Source organism: Caloenas nicobarica, chromosome 7 (genome assembly GCF_036013445.1).
Source record: "Caloenas nicobarica isolate bCalNic1 chromosome 7, bCalNic1.hap1, whole genome shotgun sequence".
In the NCBI taxonomy this organism is placed as follows: Eukaryota; Metazoa; Chordata; class Aves; order Columbiformes; family Columbidae; genus Caloenas; species Caloenas nicobarica.
Genome location: NC_088251.1, coordinates 3253538 through 3276101, shown reverse-complemented (window position 1 = coordinate 3276101; position 22564 = coordinate 3253538). Strand labels below are relative to the sequence as shown.

The following is a 22564-nucleotide window of genomic DNA, read 5'->3' as shown; positions in this document are numbered from 1 at the left end:
ATCACTCACCAGGTCGGTGAGGTGTCTCAGTCCCTGGGAAACGTCCCCCAGATGGCCAGTCTGAGGAGGAGAACCTTCCCCTGCAGACCTGCAGCCCTAGTTCAAAGCAACAAGTAAATGCGACTCGAGGCCCAGAAATCCCCACCCGCAAGTGCGGTCTGCAGTTATTCATCCTGGTCAAGAAAGAACACAGTCCTAAAATAAAGGCCACCTGAAAAAAATGTAGCAAGGCATCTATACCATGGAAGAGAAAAGCCTCAGTGTTAAATTTCAGCAAAGATCAAGGGCAGAGTGTCAGGAGATGGAGAACAGGAGCTGAGGGGAGACCTTCTGATCTCTGACCTGCCTGAAAGGAGCTTGGAGCCAGGGGGGGTCGGGCTCTGCTCCCCAGGAACAAGTGCCAGGAGCAGAGGAAACGGCCTCAAGTTGCGCCAGGGGAGGCTGAGGTTGGATCTGGGGAACAATTTCTTCCCCAAAGGGCTGTGGGGCATTGGAACAGGCTGCCCAGGGCAGTGCTGGAGTCACCATCCCTGGAGGGGTTGAGCAGACACAGGGATGAGGTTCTCAGGGACACGGGGCAAGGTTAACGGTTGGACTCAATGATCTTAAGGGTCTTTTCCAACCAAAATGGTTCCAAGATTCCATACATTCAGAATTGGTGCTCTGACTCGTGTGTAACCTGTGCACATATCCTTTCTTGCATTCTTCCTCCAATGCTTCTAATAATGCATGAGCGCTACACCGTGTTGTACAAGCCCCAGCGGTGTCAGAGCATCGCCCAAGGCAACTGTCACAAGCAGTGACAGCCTTTTAGGTGATCCCTTCAGATAAAGCAGGGAGGAGGAAATTGCATCTGGCTGAACTTTTAAGATTCGTTTCATTTTTAAGGTAAGGAAAAGCTCAGGTTGTGGATTGCAATCACCAGAACACATTAGTTCATTAAAAAAAAAAAAAAATAGTAATGCAAAATGTTGGAATCTCGTGGGATTTCAGTTACCACCTGCTGAATTTTCACAGACACACCTGCCCTTGCATGGTCTTCGGGGAAAAAAAACCCAACATAATCTTGAGATCAGATCTCAGGATCTGAGTCTCTTGCAAAATGTGTCATGCTGCAGGTTGAATACTCTCCCCATAGTCTACCTGTGTAGAAAATGCATACCTTTCCTTTCACAGGAGGATTAGGGGAAAACCCATAAAAGAGGAATTTTCTCCTTTCAGTTCTACTGCCAAAAATGAGAATGTTTTCCCACTGAACTGAAAATAGGTAAAGAACACATCCTGCTCTGTTCTCACCGTCAGATATTGACAGACCATTCAAAGTCTACCTGGTAAGATGATTCAAAAGCAAGGAGTATTGTGGCTTCAGCTGACTGCGTGAATGAAACTAAGCATGAAAAACTAACTTAATAAAACTGCTGCACCTCTAATTGTCTTAACAATATGTGAGTAAACATTACAAAAATCTATGAAATTCACCGTGGTGTGGAAAGCCGATGCAAAAATTCGGCAGTGGCAAAGCCCTAGAGATGTGGGTTTGGTACACTGCGAGATCTTCCAAGTCCCTCTGCTCTGAAAGTGATTTTCACCCTGCTTGAACTTTGTAAAAAATGTCTATAAAGAAGCAAAGAAGAACATTTGAGATGAGAAAAGCAACCATGTTATGATTAAATATGTACAGTAATGTAGAATCTGCGGAAATACTTCTTGTGGAAGTATATAAGAAAAGCAGCTGGCTATTAAGCCAAGTAATGTAAGACAAGGCATCCACCTCTCTGCAGACTCCTAATATTGTAAACACAGTTTCCAACGGGAAAGCTAATATCACTGTAATACTTACTTCTTCCAGTAAAATATATATGCTTTTCAGAACAGGATTCACTTCTGAAGCTGTACCAACAAGTAAATTATTCATAAAAGAAGAGATAAAAGACAGAACATTGCACAGAGTAAAATATTTAGACCCCTCCCTGACTCTGGGAGTGTGATCATACCTGCACTAACTGGGCATACTGGGAATCGAAATGAACCTAAATTAAGTGGTACAAACTATACATATAAAGTTGATCAAAAAAGAGAGCTCTCATGTACCTACATTTCATCTTTCATGTTGAACTAGTTCAAATAGAATTAAGCAAAGATGCAATTAATCAGTGCTCTTACATTGTGCTACTTATCAATATGTGAGTGTAAAGCTTCAATAAAAAAAGGACGCTTAAAGGTCTGTTAAATGTATCAATATTCAATTACTGTTAATAAAGCCATTAAAAGAGAATTAACAAAGGTTTACGCAGGAAGTATCTCTGCCTGACATTAGGTGGCTCTTTAAACATTTCTAAAGAAATACTGTAAAAAGCTATTAAAATATTTATGCAATGCTTGCATTAGTTCTATTTAACGGGCATAGTAGCAATAATATCAGCAGTTAAAAATGCCTCGCTTCTCAGCAACACGATTATCTACCAGTTATGAGAGATAAAGAAATTCCCAGTTTCAGACTTTTAATGCTTTTCATTATAAAGAAAAGACCTTCGAATCCTTCATTAAAGCTCATAGCTTCACCAAAATTGGATGCTTCTGACTATTTGTTGGGAAACTAATATGAGAGTATTCCTGCAGCAGGAACCCGGGCTGGAACTTGCCCCCACGGCTCTCACCGGCTGCTCCGCGGTTCAGGTGGCCCCAGAGGAAACCTGGGTCTTGCCCCAAATCTTTGTTCATTGCGAACTCAGGCCTCGCAGGGAAACTCTTCATGGAGAGCTTAGAAAGCAAGAGAGATTATTTCATTCAAAGAGATTGTGCTGGTGCAGCAGTTCTGGGGTTTGTGGCTCCTCCTCTATTACCGAGTAACAAAAAGCCTCCTAGGACTTGTTAAATTAGCCAATGTAATGAAGTCCAATTCTGTGTTATTTGCACAGGGACTGGAAAAGATTTCGTGTTTCCATGTACATAAACAAAACCTGGCTCAGCACACCAGGGACTTAAGAGGTTTATAAAATATAAAAGACATTCACATTAATCTGTTAAACAATTCATTCTCTACCCTGCCCTTTCCTGCTAAGTCAATTCATTACTTATTAAAAATATATATTTGCTGCTGGCCCTTTTGTTCCCAGCACCCCGGGGCTCGCTGGGGGGACGGTGATGCTGCCCCTGGGGCACATCCACCCGGGATGAAAAAGGCACAAGCACCGGCAGAAAATTAAAGATGCAAGGATATCTCTTCCTATGATTACAAGGATTTGGGTCCGTAACCATGTCAGTCTTGCTGTAGCAAGAAGGACAGAAAGTCTCTGAGACTGCCCCATTGATCAGAATTAAATTATTAGGAGGTGTGGAAATGAAACAAGTGAGTTCACCCCCCAGAAAACAAAAAGCAAAGCAGTCTCTCTGATGCTGCCTAGGCAATGGTGAGTATTTTTCTTCCAGGAATTGCTAAGCTAAGGGAAAACACGTGTTTCTTGCAGAGGAGCTTGGGCAAACTTTCTCAAGATAAACCCATCTTTATATTCAGGCATCCGTTACGCCTCTCAAGGAACTGTTGCTTACGGTTTCGATGGATACTCGTCTAAATTTGTATAAAATCCCTTTTTTTTCTGAAAATAACAGCACTTACTATTTAAAAAGATCAAACAGGTGCTACTAAATAAAAATATCTTAACAAGAACTTGTCGCTTTTGGGTTTATGTTTGTTTTTTTTAAAAAAGAGATCATTATACCATATAACTGTATGTCCTACTTGAGCATTATTCCTACAGTTGTTTGGAAAGACATTAATTTGCCACAATTTGCATCCACAAAATAAAGTGATAGAGATTTTTAAAGATGATGCAGCTCCTTTATGAACTACTCTTCAACCCACAAGCAAGTAAAAGTGAAAATGGACACTACTTGCTTTTGATTGCAGTATTTGCAGAAGACACTAAGAGCTACCCACTTCTTTAACAAAACCAAAAAAACCTTCCTATCACATTCCCTCCTCTCCTCCCCAAATATTTCTGTTTCAGAAGCATTTATGTTACAATCACTGCTGCGTTTTATGCTACCTCAACGCTATCACCCAGCTAATAACGTGTGTGACATTATCTACTTCGTATTTGGGGAGGGTTTTGCTGCTTATGTGGGGATAAGAGATCTGTTCTATTTTTCATTTCTTGTGTAGCACTCAAAATCCCTGCTGTTCCATAAATTAGATTTTTATTTGTCCAACTAAAACTGCATAAGCTATCCAATGGATCTGTGGAACAAGTTAAGCTATTGTAGCTTCCACCAGTCCAATCCAATCTCCAACTAGATTCATTTCAAATCTAATCAAATTATGATACACCTAACAGGCACTAGCCCATCCATAATGGGCAATTTGCCCAATTTCCAGCCAAATGCAGTGGGTCTGAACACTCTTATTCACTTTGAATCCTCTGCCAAGTTTTCGTGCAGTCATCTTTCATCCAGTGATTCTAAGAGTGTCTTTTTTAATGCCCGTATCCGGCCAGGGGACAGATCTAATTCAGGAAATGGTGTTGCACCGGACTTGACACGTACTGCAAAGAAACAAATGTGTACGTTGAATTTATGAGTCACCCCAATACATTTATTAAGCATTAAGTTGTGCTTTTACAACTGGTCTTCATCAAAGATATTTCATCTGTTAGCCAAAGCGTCATCTTTTCTAATGACTCATAATGAAGACTCATTCCATTTAGCTTGATTTTACTGGCTCATCAGCCTCTTGTTCTCAAGGGGCTAAGCTGTTCTTTTCAGCATGTTCAACCCACATATAAGTGGCCATTAACTATACTTTCTCATTATGTAAGAATCAGCTAATCAAGACTGACCAAGAAATAACTGATGTTGTGATTAAAAGAAGAGAGACATCTGCTTGGAATTATCCAGACCGCTGTTTCAAAACTGATAAGGCTTTTACTGCCTTAGTATTAAATTAGAACAAGAATAAATGATGTTGGGGGGTGGTGGGGAGAATGTAGAGTTTGCTTTACCCATCGCTTGGAAGGGGAAGAGATGGAGAGCAGAAAGTGCAAGCAAGGACCTATCTCGAGGAGAAAATGCAGAACCTGTCTGTGAACTGCAGCAATACAAGTGACAGAGGGAAGCAAGCAAAAATTCTAGGCTATATTTGAGGGACTGTATTTAATGTCATTTCCATGTTTTTCAGAGATGCAGTAAAGGCTAAGTTGTAAAAATCTCTCTACTTCCATCTCCTGAATTCCCATTCAGGGTTTGTTGTTGGTTTTGGTTTTTTTTTTTTTTCCTTTTTCTGATATCCAGAATAAAAATAACATTCATATCTATCAAATTCTTTTCTCATGTAAATAGGCAACCATTCCCCTGAAATCAGTGGGCTGCATACATGTATTTCTGATGAAGTTTGACTGGGAAGCTTGCTTTAACTTATTTCTAAATGTCACATGCAACTCTTCCAAAGCCAGAAGTTTACTTCTTTTGATCAGAGACCAGGAGATACATCCATCCTCTTATTCTTTCTTTTTACAGAAGAACTGTAATAAGATATGATCATTTCATACATAAACACTAGCAAAACACAGGTACCAGAATGTAAGTCAGATAAAATATGCAATGTGATAGAGACTCTGTTGAAACTGAACATAACTCTTTTTTTTTTTCCCTTGCGGGGAAAAAAGAGCATCAGATAGGAAGAGGGCAATGTGCTTTTACTGGACAAAACACTGAGAAAGTGCAAATATGTGGGTCAGCTGAAGGAACAGGCGAGCTCTGCTCTCATCCCGAGAGGACTTGAAAAGCAGAAATTGCCAAGAACAGTCCCATTTAGAGGGAGTATTACAGTGTACTCAAATTACCTTCTTCATACAAAAAGCATACTTCTACACAGCACCAGGTACTCCATTTTTTTCATAGCTACTTCAAATGAACAAGTAGCAGGTAGTAAGATAAAAGCACAGAAATAAATTGGACCAATTTCTTGAAGGAATCTGTCTGGATTACTGAGGCCAGACATCAAAGGGGGGTGGGAAAAAAAGCGCCCTATTGCCAAGCTTATTTTTCCATATATGTATTTCCTCCACACTCAGACTCTTCATATAGACTCTGCTTTTTGAATCAGCCCTCTCGGCCAATATTGCAAGACTTAGTGCTCCTACGCTGCTTTTCATCTTTTAAAATGTGAACAAATGAATCTTCGAGGCTCCGCTTGAAGGAAATGAAATAAATAAATGCGGCGAGGCCGATTTCCCAGCGGGGCAGTGGGGAGGTGAGCGGGAGGTGAGTTGAGCCGGCCTGGGGCAGCAGAGCTGGACGCGGCTCCAGCATCTCCCGGTATCAGGCTTTGCAAGCGAGGATTTTTCTTGGGCAGCGCTTTCTGCCATCCTCCACAGCCCTGAGAAACTGCTCTGTCACTTGGACAGGAACTGACATTTTCTGGAAAGAGCCTCAAATTTAACGTCCAGGAAAGTATCTGCTTCTCCTCTGAATCCCGTCCTATATAGAAGATTCTTGTCCTTAAATACCTTGCGTCTGGCTTTTTCTCTCTTTCTTCATTTCTTTTTTTTTTTTTTCCATTTTTCTCCTCTCTTCTTTTTTTTTTTTTTAATAAGAGGAAAACCTTCCATAAGTAAATGCAGAGAAACAGCTGTTGCAGCAGGCAGCTCTGCAGACATGCCTGCTGCCTGACTCACATACGCCTCGCTCAAAAAATGTAAAAGAAACCGTTACATCAGTGATGTTGAATCAGATCTTGCCCAGAGAAACATCCAGGGATCACAGTTTTCTCCTGTCAACACAGGGCATTAATTTCTTCCTCCCCCTGGCCCTCCTCTTTCCCTGTATTTTGTGAGACAGGAGGACACAAATATTTTTAGAGGAGGGTCTGTGCACACTGGCCTCCTTACCTGCACCCCTGGCAGAACAGGAAGGCTTGAAATGCCAAAGGCTGCCCTACTTTGGCTATGGAAATTCAGATACATCTGGAAATCCCTCTCAAAGGAGTTTCGGAAAAGGGCAAAAAAGAGCAAAAAAGAAAAAGAGAAAAAAAAAATTAAAAAAGAAAAGAAGAAAGAAGGAAGAAAGAAAAAAGAGCCAGATCAAAATTTATGTGGAAGTTCCTGCACTCAGTTCCTGCCTGAGATTTTTAAAGGAAACTAAGGTATGGGCTCTTGTCAAGAACAGGATGACTAATTTCTCTTTAGCCCCTTAAAATATCCCTACATTCAGTTCTTCATAAACGTCTACTCCTTTAAGGCTACAGGGATGTCAAACCATGTCCCAGGACCTCAAAACGCAAATCACTCGGGGCAAAGTGTGTGTGTGGGGAAAAAGGTCCTCTTGGACCTTCATGTATCTGAACTCCATGACCACAACATGGCAAGGCTCCCAAACATTAGGATTTTACCATGCCTGTGTCAATATTATCAGGGGTTTGGTTTGGTTTTTTAAACTTATGACAGAGCAAAAAATCTTCATGATATGTACGTTAAATATCATGGCAAAAGAGAAGGTTAAAAAGAACCTCAAATACTTGCATCTTGCCTTTTGTTTTACTGTTGTGCTTTTTTTTTTTGAGTTTGTACTGACGCGGACATGCATTGTCAGGACACGGCTCATCCTCCTCTTGCTGTTATCTCCTTCTTGATACATCCACCAACCAGCTGAAATCCTCGGAATGCAAACTCAAGGAAGAAACAATAACCTGAATGGACCGTGATACAAGCAGATGCCAATAGCAGCAGCAACCTGACATATGGATAGTCTAGTATATTAAAATATATGTGTTTTAGGGGAACAATAAGGTGTGCCTCTTCCTCACACGTGTGCTTTGGTGGGTCAGAGGGGAAGGGTTGAGTCACTCAGATGCTGGAGATTAATTTACATTTTACATAACTTTGGACATCTTCAGACACAAATCTGCATTACAGAACTTGCCTCCACTACTCGATATTCACAATAAGGACTCAACGACAGTTGTGCGGAGGGTGATTTGGGAGGACAAGTGCAGGACCCTGCAATAAACGTGGACAAGGGGATGGATTTCTAGGAATGATGCCCTGCAGATCTGCAGCAGGTTCAGGGCCACTTTTGGTGTAGATCAGTCAAAAGCTGGGAAACCAGTGCCCGATTTGGGAGGCACGTGCTGTGCACAGCCCTGTGCCTGGCAGGGATGCGGATCAGGTTCCTGGACAAGGATTATTAGCAGAATTGAATTGCTCCTTTTGAATACTTTTCATTTCCACATGCAAAATAATGAGGAATTCATCTGAAGAACTGGGCTTCAGTGTAGTCTGTATTTACTAACCCTCTATAAATACATACATGAAACAGCGGACGCTATAAGCAAATTAAATAGCTGGCATCTTTCCCTACAGAATTTTATGAAGGCAACACTGTTCTTTCTACAAAGCCTTCAGAAGTTGAGGAGCAGAGTTTGTGCCAGAAAAATGCCACTAAATGCAAAAAGCAAATTGTAGAGGTGCTGGACGTACTGTCACATATCTGCTCTTCTTCAAAGACATTGGACCCCTGGGACTGAGCATCACAGTGAAAATATCTAATAGAAGATTCATTAAAAGTAGGTTCAGCCTCAATTTTGACTTGAAAACTCATTTACAGTCTTCCCTGTGTTTCTGAAGCCAGAAAGCAATATCCACAAACGTTTCTGAAAAGCAGGAGAATCCTTTTGGTTTTGGCCTGGTACCTTTACATGTGTTGCAAAAAGGTAGTGAGGAGGCATGTGAGAATGCAAAGCCAAATTCAATGCTTCCCCTTCACCGCTATTGAAAACTCTGCTCACTCTTGTTGGAAGCAAATTAAAAACCACCACGAAACAAAAGCAAATCTGAAACCTGCCCAAGCAGCCGATAGCAGAAACACGTGAGGCACATCCGCGAGGTTTGCAAGCAAAGCCTGGGTCCAGCTGGACACCCCCGAACTTCTCCTGCCAACCTGCAAAACGACGGCCGCGAGGCCACGAAATGTTTCTGCGCCACGTGGGCTGGCATATGACTATCCATGGGAGGTTACAAGGTTTCCAGAAAATGGGTTTTTTCCTCTTTTTTTTTTTTTCTCTCTCCCCTCATCATTTATTTTACAATCCCAGATGATTATACTTTGCCTGCGTGTTCGTTATCATCGCGATCGCGCTGACTCCAGCCCGCCCGCAGGAGTGCACGTTCCTATTGTGTTCTTCCAGCCAGCTCTCCTCCCCGACCCCGCTGCTCAGCCCTGTCAAAATGAAATGCTGAAAACCTCACATTCTGCAGTACGGAAGGAGATTAAAACACAGCTCTGAAAATACAATATTCTACTGCTGCAATATATCTGGGGAGTGAAATCTAAAGCAAGCACTTCTTCATTAAATCCATTGCACCAGCAAGTATATTTCCCTCTCCATTATTGTTATGTATTTAATTGGAAGGTACAGCTCTGACTGACAGACACTGAACAAGCAAAACCTTGTGTTAACTTGATTCAAAGCTGTCAACCAATGCAGCACTGGAAACTACCACTCTCAGGAAAACATTTGTGGAGAGAAAACAGTACCTGTCCCACCCGTCAGACTCCAGTTTTCTTTGCATGCTACATGAACGAGGCTTGTAGTGCTGCAGTACGTACAGAAATGTTAAACTTCCCCATATCTGAGTCTTCCCATCTGAGAAAGGGGATCTTTCCCCGAGTCCTTCGCGTGTGTCAAGGCTGCAGGGCAAGGACGGAGCAGCTCTGGCTCTCCTCAGCCCCAGGGTTTGGGCTGTGAAGAGGACACAGACTTGGCTCTGCCCCATGGTCCTGCTGTTTTATGGGGCATGGGATGAGAAGCAGCTTGGCCGTGTTAGAGGTTATGATGTTCGGCCACAAGAAGGTCTCCAGAATAGAAATTCCGGTCTTTTTATCCTCTCCGCTTAGAGCGTATTATATCAGTGTACAAATATCTTCTCTCATTATTCCTTTCTTTTGGTGTATTTATATAAGGAGAGGAAAAACAGATGAAGAAGCAGTTTCTGTCCTGATGGAGCTGAAGCCTTTCACTCCAACACACAGCTCCAAAAGGACACAGCCAAAGGGAGCCCCAGCCACACAACCTCGACTACCATCACCAATACCAACCTATTCTAATAATTATAGAAAAAATATTGGTATCTCAACGCCCACACTAAATATGCCACCCTTATATCACAAAGATACAGCAAAAACCTGTTCCCTTAGAGCCAGGGATCGATACCATCGTTACTGTAGCTGTGGGAGCTGAATCTTCACATTTCAGTGTGGTGCAAACCATTTGACTGTTGCCATTACAGAAGGGAAAAAGTGTTCCTTCCATTAAAGTGAAACTTTTACTGCAATTAAAGTGAAACCCAACTGTCAGCTCACGCTGAAATGCTGCAGTACAGCTGCCAGCTCCAGCATTTGCAGATAAAACAGTCAGGGGTCATCGCTTTTTGGCTAAGATACAGCACAGAGTTATAACAGCAAATATATTCTGAGAGGTCTCATTTCTCTATTTGGTATTTGTTTGTTCAGATTTGTTTCCTCTATCTGTATTTCAAGCCATTGATTGCATATAAGCCTGTCAATTCATTAACAAATTTTGTCAGCTATTTTCTTTGGCACTGGAAATGGGTTGTTTCCCTGCTAAATTAATCCAGCTAGAGTGTCACTTGCACACCAATCAGGGCTCCTCTTCAGAAAGGTCAGGCAGAAGAGAAGAGAGAACTACTTTTTTTTTTTTTTTAAACCAAAAAAAGAACATAAAAGATTTCTGAGCACCAAAGCCTCATTGGAACAGTTCACATGAGTGTGAAGATGTCCAGTGCCTGCTCTTCTGACGGAAGGAATACTGCTGGAACCTCCTGTGTCCTGGAGATAAGCTTCCCAGGTGACCTCCAATCCTGGCCCATTACACCCCAATACATCCATGCAGAAGTGGTAAACGTGCAAGGGGGACAGTCAGAGATGCTCTCAACTTCTGGACATCTCTGGGATCCTAAGGGATTTAAACGATAAGATGGACACTTATACCATGGCCTAGGGTGGATTTTTCCTCCTGATAAACAGAATAATTTTTACCGGGAGAATAAAAGGCAGCAATCTAACCACATATATTCCCTTTTTTATATTGCTTTGTTAAAGGTTGTGTCATAAACCTGACAAAAAAGAGCATTAATTATGGGGAAGTGACTAGTGAACTGTGCTTCTCTAAAAGACTTGAGCTTTTTCTTTCTATTTCCACGTTCCTCTGGACTCTGGCAATGGCCCGTCAGCTGCAACCTCGCCGATCACTCTGCAAAGCTGCCCAGTGACATCCCAGGACACAGTGGAGATGCTGCCGATGTCCCGGAGGCAATGCCCTCCTGCCTCCATCCTGGCCCTCACACACTCTCGACTGACCTCAGCTTTTTATCTGCCATAGACTCAGGTATATACAGGAGCGGCACTGAACACACTCTCTAACATCTGTTCAAAGTTATATTCCTTTGACATTCATAATTATGACCTTTGCCGGCAAATCATTTAAGCATGAAATTAATTTTGAAAATAAGTAATTCCACTGACTTTACCTGGATTACTCATATGTTTAAAGTTAAAAGAACACTTAAGTACTTTGCTGTGTACAGACCTACTTCTGACAGAGTGTAAAATGTTTCCAGTTGCAGAAAAACAGCCAGTAGTCACATACCATTCCGCTCTCCAACGCGGATTTAATCTTACAGAGGTTTTGTTCCATTTACACAATAGTAAGCCTGCTTTCCTCTCAGATCCACATGCTGCAATCAACTTTAAAGGAATTTATATGTGCATACATTACTGTCCCTTGCACAAGAGAACGGCATCAGTATTGTTGATGTAATGCATACCAGTACAGTCAGCTGCTCTGAAGAGTGGTTTATTTTGCAGCTGATCGATGATTTGCTGATTCTGGAAATCTCTCCATATGACGAGTGTTCCTAAAACATTTAAGGTACTACAGAGCTTAAGGTTCTTGAGAGTGCAACCATATTTTGCAACTTAATCATAGTAAGAAATGTACATGCAATATAAGCTCGCTAGCAGGTTTTTCACAATTGATAAATTGGATTCACGGGAAATAATTTTGGTTTTGCAATTACAAATGTGCAATGCCTGAAAATTAATCACTGAAGTATTTAATGAATATGTGCAAAAGTAACCTTAACAGCTGGAAACCACAGAGAAGATTTTAAAACCCTGAGCAGTGAAGTCAGGTACCAGTAACTCTTGCAGAACTAACTTATAACATCTTGCCCAGTACATACAAACACATCTTGCTGAGTCTAAATATCAGAAAACACCAAACTGACATTAAATATTTCCATAGATAACAGATGGTTTAACACATCGGTCCCCACTTGGGTTGCCTAATGCATCTGAATCATGTTTTGAAATATAACCCAAGGTTTGGAAAATCTCTAAGGTTTTCAATAAATGAAGTTTAATGTCAAGACTACTCAAAGCAGCTGTTTCTACTAACCATAGAAAATCATATCCCTTTTTATTTTTTTTTTTTTGCATGACCCAATGCAGAAATTATGTAATTTAGGGGTCCCATCTACCTCCACCCCCACCATTCTCCAAGGAATAACATGCTTTACATGAAACTACAGGAAAATAACAGCACACACATCAGAGCTTCATACATGTTGTCACCTATGACTCAAGAAAAGATGTTTGTGTTTAGCACTCTATTTCTACCTAAAGCATGCTGATTGAATGGCTACTCCAGTGCTCAGCATCAATGCTTTCAGGCTACTTGAGCTGCATGTTTCATGCCAACATCAGGAAGATGGAGCAGGCTGAAGGAGATGGGGGCGGTATGCACACCTGCTGGTCCTCTCAGCAGCCTGGGAGACCCACGGGCAGGAGCTGCAGCGTGGAAACGTCGCTCCCTTCTCCAGTGACCTTCTCACACCTCTGGAGTCCATAATCTACTTTAGGTCCAATCTGGCCCGCTGCCACCAGCTGCTAATCCCATCCCCTGCTCTGCATTCTCTCATTTCTCTCCTGGACATTATTTTTCGCTCCATGAACCTGCAGGAGCCCCTGGAAGCAGCAGCAGCACATCCACGCCGTTTGCTACATGCCCCCAATGCCTCATCTCCTCTGTTGCCACTTGCCTCTCCGTGCCAGGGACAACATGCCCAACACCACCATCACAAGCAGAAGAAATGCAACCACCAATTTCCACAGGCAAGCAGAGAGGCCTTGAGATTGATTGCCCCAGGGAGCACAGACCAGTCATGCAGACTGATGTGCTGTATTATTTACAGAAACACGTAACAAATGCAACTACAAACACACTCGCCAAAGCAACTTCTGCACAGACCTGCAACATTCAAACCATTATTTCTTCTGAAAATTGAAGTCAGTAATACTGCAGAAAAGGGATAAAGGATTTTGCAAAGCCATGACCAACTTTTTCTGTGGTTTTGGATCTATGAATGGCCTCATATGCTCCAAAGGGTAATTTCAGTGTTTTACTATCCTGCCTAGAAGCTCCTGCAAAGTTGAGGAACCTCATGTTGTCAACGCCACACAAAACTCTTACAGGATGCAAATCTTCTGGTGGACACCCCACCATAGAGAGAGGTAAACTAAAAAATAATCATTGCTAAAATTCATAAGGAGCAGATCTCAACATTTCCAAATCTGATTAGTCAGACACATGCTCATAGAGTTAATTTACTGAATATTCATGTCCTGCTTCTAAAAGAGGTGGAGATTGCATCTTATCATTTTCTAAATCTGACTTTATTACAGGTACAAGAGAGTTTGGATAGTTTCAGCAAGACCTGTATTAGCAGTTTTATGTTCTTTTAATTGCTGACATGGAATGTAAATAGTTTCCTCAATTGCTGCATACTTCCCATTCCTGAAGGAAGGCACGCCCTTTGACAAAGATTACGAGAATATAAAGTTAAATCCCTGTTTACAAAAGGAATTAAATCCTCCTCTACTTACTGAAACAGAGCAGCCTATGCATGGGGGATCTACATACCCTTCGAGGATAGGAAATGAACAACTAAGGAGCATTAAAAATAATGTAGAGAGCTCAACATTTGGGCCTGATGTTGAATAATAAAGTGAACTGGATTTTTTCACAGCTGAGTAATCACAGAATGGTCTGGGTTAGAAGTGACCTTCAAAGCTCCCCCAGTGCCCCCCCTGCCATGAGCAGGGACATCTGCACCAGCTCAGGTTGCTCAGAGCCCCGTCCAGCCTGGCCTGGGATGTCTCCAGGGATGGTTCAGCCACCACCTCTCTGGCCAACCTGGGCCAGGCTCTCACCACCCTCACTGTAAAAAATTTCTTCTTCATGTCTAGGCTGAATGTTAAGACTCTTCCAAATGACTGGAAATAAAAAGTGGTTTGCGTTGTTTTACTACAGAGGACTAAAGTGGTGCCCTGTCGTTTCCATTGAAGTTGTCCATCTCCAGTCTGAGGCAGCCTGTACCCGGCCTCCCTCGGACATTTGCTTTCACACGCACATTCCTTCCTCTTAACACATAAAGCTGCACTGCTTACCTCTATGGTCTCTCTATTACAGTAAAAAAAAAAAGCCAAAACCAAACCAAACAAAACAACAACACCTCCGCTGCTTTTATTTCACAGCAGGGAAACCTACGGAACTCATAGATCCTTGCTAACATTTACAAAAAGTTCTCCCTAGGTTGAGAGTGATCTTTAATTTGCCTTCAACAAGCAGCACGTAGTTGCCCTGATCCGGATTCCCACAATCTATTCTTGAGATGCTCTTAGAGGAAAAGCAGTTTGAGAAGTTAAACTAAGACTTGGATGACTTTGGTTCCGTTTGTCATGGACTTGCAGAGAATTGACTTCATTTCTGTACAGCTCTGTACCTCTTTGCTGGGTTTCTGCCAGTGGGACCATCTCTACAGCAGCCCCTGGTATCCTCTCTGAAAGCTGATGGATATGGATGGGTGGGAGTTGTCAAGAGCGCATGGAAGAAGACACAATATTTTCATCCCACAAACAAGGGCTCAGGCTCAGTTTTGGTCACAGGCCTCATGAACAGCACAAACATCCCATCATCAGCCGCTTGACACCAAACCCATTAAAAATCCAGAGGGGTTGAGCCCAAACTCTTGATCCATCTTCCCTGAGCAGACACTGGTGGCCACCGCATGGAGGCAACCGCGTTTGCAGGCAGTGCCAGGAGGGATGTGTCCTCCAAAAAACCTTCCAAAGACTGAAGGATTTTCCACATTACCCTAAACAAAAGGGCTTACCACAGGAGAGGAGGACAAACCCAAATCAAATAAAAATAATGACCAACAGGAAAACACTGAGAGCCAACATGTCCATTTTCAGTTCCACATAAATGCAGACGACCATGGAGGTTCTTGCTCTAAAAGCAACGTTCAAACACACACAACCCAAACTGGAACAAAACTCTCTTGTTAGGGACCAGTAGCAAACGTGGCCCTGGGTTACTTTTAAACCCTCAATTTTAAAATGATAACCCTTCTCTGAGAACCACCAGTACAAAGTGAACATGCAACAAGGGTACTTACTCATTCCTCTCCAGATCGATGACCAGATGTTTACTCTCAGCTTGTATTACAAACTGCAGCAATGCCGGGTGATTCTGAAAAAGGAAAATAGAGTTGGTAGAGTCCAAACCCAGAGCCCGTCATCCCGCAATCCTCTCTGCCATGTCTGTGGTTGCAGGGAGGAGCAAACAGCTACAAAGAGAAGTGCGTGTGGTGTTCCAGCTCCTTAGTGCCACCTCAGCGCGAACAAACATTGAGATGCAGCAGGATTTCACCCCCCGTCTTCGGGACACCACGATGCACCCTCAAGCAATTGTATCGCTTGCAACTCTGCACATCAGAAAGCGTCTCACCTGGGAAGACAAGCATAGTGATGCAATACGTATCAGTTCCAGGAGACATCTCATACAGTTCTGAATTTTCTCTTTTTCCTCTCTATATAACAGCATAACTACAATAAACACTACTATAATCTCTTATCAGTGCTCTATCTTGCTGTATCATTTTTTAAAGTGAGGTGCAGGTAATCGGGTTTGGCCTTCGCGTGACCATTTCCAGTTTAGGACATCCCTGTTCACAGCCTGTACCTCCTGCGTTCAGCGCAGAGCTGTAGTGCAGTGACCACAGTCAGCAAGGTGGCTCCAACAAAAATGCTTCTTCCCTTAAGGCTGAGTATGCGAAATATTCACACGTACAACTGCACATGCGATCTAAGACCATCACGTAAACTAAATATAAAGTACAGTCATGCTGAAGTGGTTTTCCCTATAAACAACTAAGTGTTTTAATATGTATTTTATAACTTTTAATAAGGAATAATTAAGTTGTAGCTAAAAAAAGAACTAGAAATATGGTCAATGGTACTATCAAGTATCTCTGTGAGAACAGTAGACACAGTATTTGTACATATTCAAGCATTTAAGAGAATTTTCTAAACAAGACATCAAGAGCTGAGCACATGGAAATCCCAGTTGCACTCCAGCACGGAGCAGGGACCAGGACATCTGGATTGCATTTTCTGCACCATCAGGACTGCATGCAATCTTCATCTTGCATTCCCATGATTCTAAAACAAGTTGTTTTCCATCTCAAGCATCCAAAGGTAAATAGAATATTTTTTCTGGACACTGTGAAAGAGCATCAGAAAGGTCTGGTGATCCATTTGCTGTCAGAAGCAGAAGGAGCTGGAGGCTCAGACACTTGTTTGCTGCAAGGGGCAGTGCATCTATAGAGCCTCTTGAAACTCTACTTCAAACAAGAAAGCACAGTTTATGATACACTAGTCCCTCTTAATCCAAAAGTCTGAACTTGCATATATTTTAAGACTGTTTACATTTAACTTACATCTCATTAAAAAAATGTTCTGGATCGCAAGACAGTATTTCCTTGTTTTGAAATTCCAATAGTAGCTCAATCAGTTATTCCTCTGTACATTCAATATGCTTTTCCGAAGGTTTCTGTCAGCCAATTGCAATACTGAAGCAAGATAATTTTAGGGTTCTAGTATTTAATTGATTTATTGAGAAGTGTGTCTGAATTTGTGGTTGCTATAGCAGCGTCTTGATGAAGCCCCAGCTGCATGACAGTCAGAGCACCCCACCTATGAAATGCAATGATTTTTAAAATATTTAGAAAATGGCAAATGTTTATTAAAAAGTGAAAATATGAGGAGGCTGTCGTAGACTAAACAAAATTGTAATTTTGTTATAATAAAAAATAGCTGACAGCTCCCCAGTGCTCTCAGAGACTATTACACACAGACTGTGACTGAGATCCCACTGCTTTCTTCTAAGTGTCCTGCCCCACTGCTCGCGCAAATTCAAATGTGTTTTCTCTCTCCCCATGCAAAATAGCAACATTATTGAAATTCTGCATCTATGTGAACTTTGCAGAAAGCAGATCCCACTAGAATGCTAAATAAATGTTCAGACTATCCTTGGCATTCAGCAAACACATGGGAGTCATTTATTGACATGAATATTTAGAAGCACTGTTGATTACCGCTTTAATGTCAGTGCATTGGTTCCTAATCCCGTAAGATATAGATACTATAGAGTTTTTAGAGAGTAATATACAATTAATTACAATATAACACAGTAAATAATTAAGATATTGCAGTAGCACAAATGGGCCCTTTTCAGCTAAAGGCCCTCTGTTAATATGTAAATGATAACTGTTTATTCATGAGTTCTCAGTGGTACTTATTTGACAGTCAGTTGATGTTAGTAAGTTGTAAAGTTAAAAAAGCAGCTGCAGAATAAAGCAGACTGTTACAAGACAAAAACATCTCTCGGAGAATTCCTAAAGCTGAAGCTTCTCGTTATTGAGCACAATAATGTCCCCAGTTAGGATGCTGGGCTGCTTTGCATGACACCCAGGTTCAAATTCTTGTTTTACCGTAGATTTTTCTTTCAAACAAATGCCTCATTTCCTTGTTTGCCATCTGGGAAGAGATGAAACTATACTTTTTCTTATTCTGACTGGCAGTCATAAGCATAAATACAGTAAAAATTACACGCTGCTCAGGTGGTATGGTAACTGGAAACACATAAACACCTCAACTGATACATTCGTCATGTGAAAGAAAAACACAGATCATTCAGAAACAGTGGGAATTTTTTTCTGTTTTCTCCCTTTTTTTAAGGTATACACTTGTGAAATAAACTAAAATCTTTTACTTTTTTTTTTGCAGCAGGAGTCGTGAAGTCTCCCTTAAAGTATCTGCATGGTTCTGTACCAGACGTTAAAAGCTCATTTTGAATCTCTAACGCTTTTCCCTTGCAATCAATATTTTCAAAACCGAGCTGCAAGATGGAATGGGAATAAAACTATAAACACAGATATTAGATTCCTGTTGTATATTTTCTGTTACAAAAATTGAAAAGGCACATTGTGAAGGCACATTTCAGAAAGAACCACTTTTTATAAACCTTTCTTAAGAGCTGCAGGAAGTAATTTCCATGCTGATACCACAACTTATTCCCACATTGATGTCTTTAAAATTATCAAATGCGAAAGTAAAGTGAACCTTATAAGAGTAGCATTATTTAAACCATAATAAATAATGTTGTGTGATTCTACCTTCTTTTCTCTACTGACTTGTGTTTTCTACTTCTCTCTACTCTTAAAGTACAATTTGCTGCTTTCTTTTTTGGCAATGTTTTTTGTAGCGTAAGAGAAGATTTCACCAATGCACACAAACCATCCCCTGATATCTGAAGAGGCAGAACTGACTTCAGGATGACTGAAGTAGTACCATCCGTAACTTTCCCCTCTTATTTAGAGCACTTGCTTTCAAAATCTACAGCAAATTCTATCAGCAGAAAAGGAAAATTATTTCCCCCAGTAATTTGCTCCTGGCTTGCTTGCTGAGGGATGTCACTTTGAATGTGCACTAGTGAAACATAATATTCTAAAGGAAAGCAGTGAAACAAGGTAAGACCAAGCAAGAACTCTCAGATAAAGCAGATTAAAAACAAATGAATAAAGCAGCACCTGAACAACTGGAAACTGGTGAGACAGCAGCTACTTCTGTCAGAGTTCTCTTGTTTTCTTACAATGGAATGAAAATCAATATGCGCTAGTAAAACTAGTTTAACTAGTACATGTGTTTGAGTACTATTAAAGTTTTTGTCACCTTTTGAATCACTTTGATCTCCAGATCTTTATACAGAAAGAGGAAAGAAAGGATGGTTTGGGGGTTAAGGACCTCCTCTGTGAACCTGGAGATGGTGTTGGGATCCCAGCTCTACCACGGACTCATGTCTTGGCTGGGACACGACATTTCATTGTGGGAAACCCCAAGCCCCTCCAGTTGAGCCAACCTACTGCACCTCATTCTTTTTGGGCTTCACTTACACTTGTCCACTTCTTTCCTCCAACTTAAAATCTGCAAAATGGACCTGACAATAGTTTTCATCCTCTTGTCTTTGTCTACTTCGCATGTAAACTGATTTAAAGACATGCTGCCTAAACACAGATGTGAGCAAATAGGTACTTCTGGTGAAGGAATCAAGACAGTACAAGAGCAGCGGCTCAAAAATAGCAATAACACTTTTTTTCCTTCAGTTGCTCATGTTTTATCACATCACCATGAATACCAAGACAGACTCTCAGTAATAGATTTTGAACTTCGCATACTTCCAGGGACTTTCTTATAATAATATGACAGCCTCAAAAAAAAAAAGTCAGTTTTTATGCCCGAAATACTAGTAGCTGTCCATTTGGAGTAGATTTGTTCACCTTGCTGGGTTGTCCATTCTGGAATCTGAATACAAAGTAGTTGCCACTGAGCATGTTTTTCTGCACAGTAATCTAGGAAAAAGTCTTAATCATTTCTGGATCATCTCTTCCTGCGGGCTGCGGAGTTGGCAGGGACTGTGAAACACTGCGGTGCCATGAGCTTTTCCCTTGATACTGACTGTTGAGATTGGGATAGAACACTTTGAGTAATTTCTTATTACATTTGGAGAGAGAGAAAACTGATGAAGTGGACAGTCCTAATGCATATGTCTTTACACCTTTACAGATAAAGGATTTTTTTGGATTAAGAAACATGAGTTAGACCAGCACAACTTTAAATAAAAAAATATTCTAGCAATCGTGTAGTAGAAATAAAAGGAAATGCCTATAGACAAGGGAAAGAGTGCAAATAAACTCAAAACAGCAGCATTAATTCATTTTGAAAGCGAAGTGCATTTTCGGCTGTATCAGATATCCAAATCCAGTATTTGAGAACAGAGATCAACACAAGACATAGAACCAAAAGGGATGATTTTGCTTGTCTGGTTTCAAAGTTTTAAATTATATCCTAACATGGTAGACTGAAATAGGCAGGTTTGTTTAACCCGACGAAGTGGTTTCCAGTCCCTTCAGAGCTGCTATTAAGTTGACTAAAGCCAGCCTTGCAACAGGGCTGACTTTGCAGGGGCGGTCGAGTCGACCTACAGCCACGAAGTGCCGTGCAGATACCAGGACAGAGGTTGCAGGATCCAGCCTGAGAGGTCACCAGTGGGACACTCCTAGTCTGAAATCGGTCAAAACTGGCAAGATGGTAAAGGGAAAAAAAACCATAGAATGTCCTGAGTTAGAAGGGACGCACAAGGATCATCAAGTCCAACTTTAATTTTAAGGAGAACTACTGATTGCGATTAGTTACATGCAACGAGATTTGTGCCATTCAACATGGACCAAAAATAAAAATGCAGCAAAACCTCGTTTAATAATTAGTTGCCTGGGCTTTAGTTTGAAGTAAGAGAAACCGCATCATCAGTAACAGGGACAGGAGAAGAGATTCTGGAAGCTACTCCAGCATTGCACAAAGCTCATCATTACTGTACCAGCCCATAGAAACAAAATACAATTTTCCCACAGGATAGAGGAAGAATACTGAGATGCAAAAGACAACTGCCATTTATTTTGACCAGCTACCACAAAGCCAGCCTGGCTCTGATAAATATGTGGTCGTGGATAGTAGCTCAACACCGTGTTATACAAGGCAGTTGGCTGTAGAAGAGAATCAGTGTTTGCTTAGGAAAACAGTGAGAGGAATAGGGAAAAGACATCTCTACAGTGCGGAGAAACCAGAATATATATCTGAAACTTGAGCATGTATTTAAAACAAAACTAAATAAATAGCTCATTCATGCAGAAATTCTCTACTCACAACTGGCCAACGAGGACTGTTGCCTTTTGGTTACCTGGTTTCCCCCAGCATTGCACAGGTCAAACCAGACTCGATGATGTGATAGTCAACATACTCTACCAGGGGATCAGCAGAGGATATTTTTTAATCCAGATTCTTGAACTGTGCAAAAAGCCCCAACATCTACTCTAAGGATAAGACCCTATTTACTTTCTCCTCTGTGGTTCTAAAACCAGAAATTCCAACACAAAAAAAGTGAGGGTCACAAGTTTGTGTTCTCTCTTAAGCGTAGCTCTGGAAATGAAGGACTTCTGAAACATATCAGATAGTTACATTCCACAAAAATCTAGATGCTTTTTCTTGTATCTGAATAGCTAACATCAGGAATTAGAAATTGCATAACTGAGGAAAGAGTACATTATTTCCAGTACATAAGTGTAAATAAATTCTATGCCATTTTGTGCTATCTATACGAAAATACCTTTTTTCCCCCACCTTATTTGTCACACACTGAGGTCTTGTGTTGGTGTCTTCACAACCTAAAAGGTTTGTTTATATGTATCAGATCTTTGGGCTGATATTACCCCTCTACTATCTGTAATACACAAAGAGAAAAAAACTAGAAAATCTGTAAGAAATAAAGCCACCTGGGGAATCTTACCATGATAACTGGAATTCAATCCAACAAACACAAGCTGTCTACAAAGGATATACCTTTAAGATAATTACAATCGGCAATGAATACTATAAATTGCATGCCCTGCTTTTAAATGAGTAAGTATTTTTTCCTTTTCTTTTGGCTTGAGTTCAGAAGCCAACACCAGAGGCTGTGTTTCTTGCAAACACCTCCAAAACCAAGCGATATTTCATGCGGACATGAAAAGTAGAAACATTTAATTCATATTGCTCTGGAAGTTCCTGAGGGCAGTGAATTCAGCTGTGCTTTCCTTACTGTCAAATGACAAGCGTGTATCCCTGTGGTTGTATATAATGAGTAGCAACAAAGGGAACTGAGTGTTTTGCAGTGTTTTTTTTTTTTTTTTAATGTCATTGCAAAGAATCACAGCCCCTTAATAAATTGGCCGAGCCACTCCAATAATGTAGGAAAGAACTTCCAAGTTTGTTCCCAAATTTAAAATAAAGTGATTATTTGAAAACAGAACGGTAACACTCTTCTTGCTGACTGTACAAATAGATGCAAGATTCTTCTATTTGGAAGGCATAATTTCTCTTTTTTTTTAAATTTAAATAAAATAAATGTGTGGGTGCACTGCTTGTCTACCACTGGCAGTCTCAGCCTCTGGCCATCAGGTTATTTGGCAATATCTGCTGAAGCTCCTATGAATCCCTATAAAGGGCTTTTAAAATTAACAGTTCCTTGCTCACTGTTGGTGTCCCAAGATCCCTATTC

At 41.1% G+C, this 22564-nt stretch overlaps 1 protein-coding gene across 1 annotated transcript in view; it reads right to left on the bottom strand.

Annotated features, from left to right (window-relative positions):
* ADAM12 (ADAM metallopeptidase domain 12) overlaps positions 1-22564 on the bottom strand; it is a 178020-nt gene that overhangs the window by 115885 nt on the left and 39571 nt on the right. The window contains exon 3 of the mRNA XM_065638798.1: positions 15531-15604. Coding sequence (XP_065494870.1) covers positions 15531-15604 — 74 coding nt within the window. The remainder of the gene's footprint in view (positions 1-15530; positions 15605-22564) is intronic.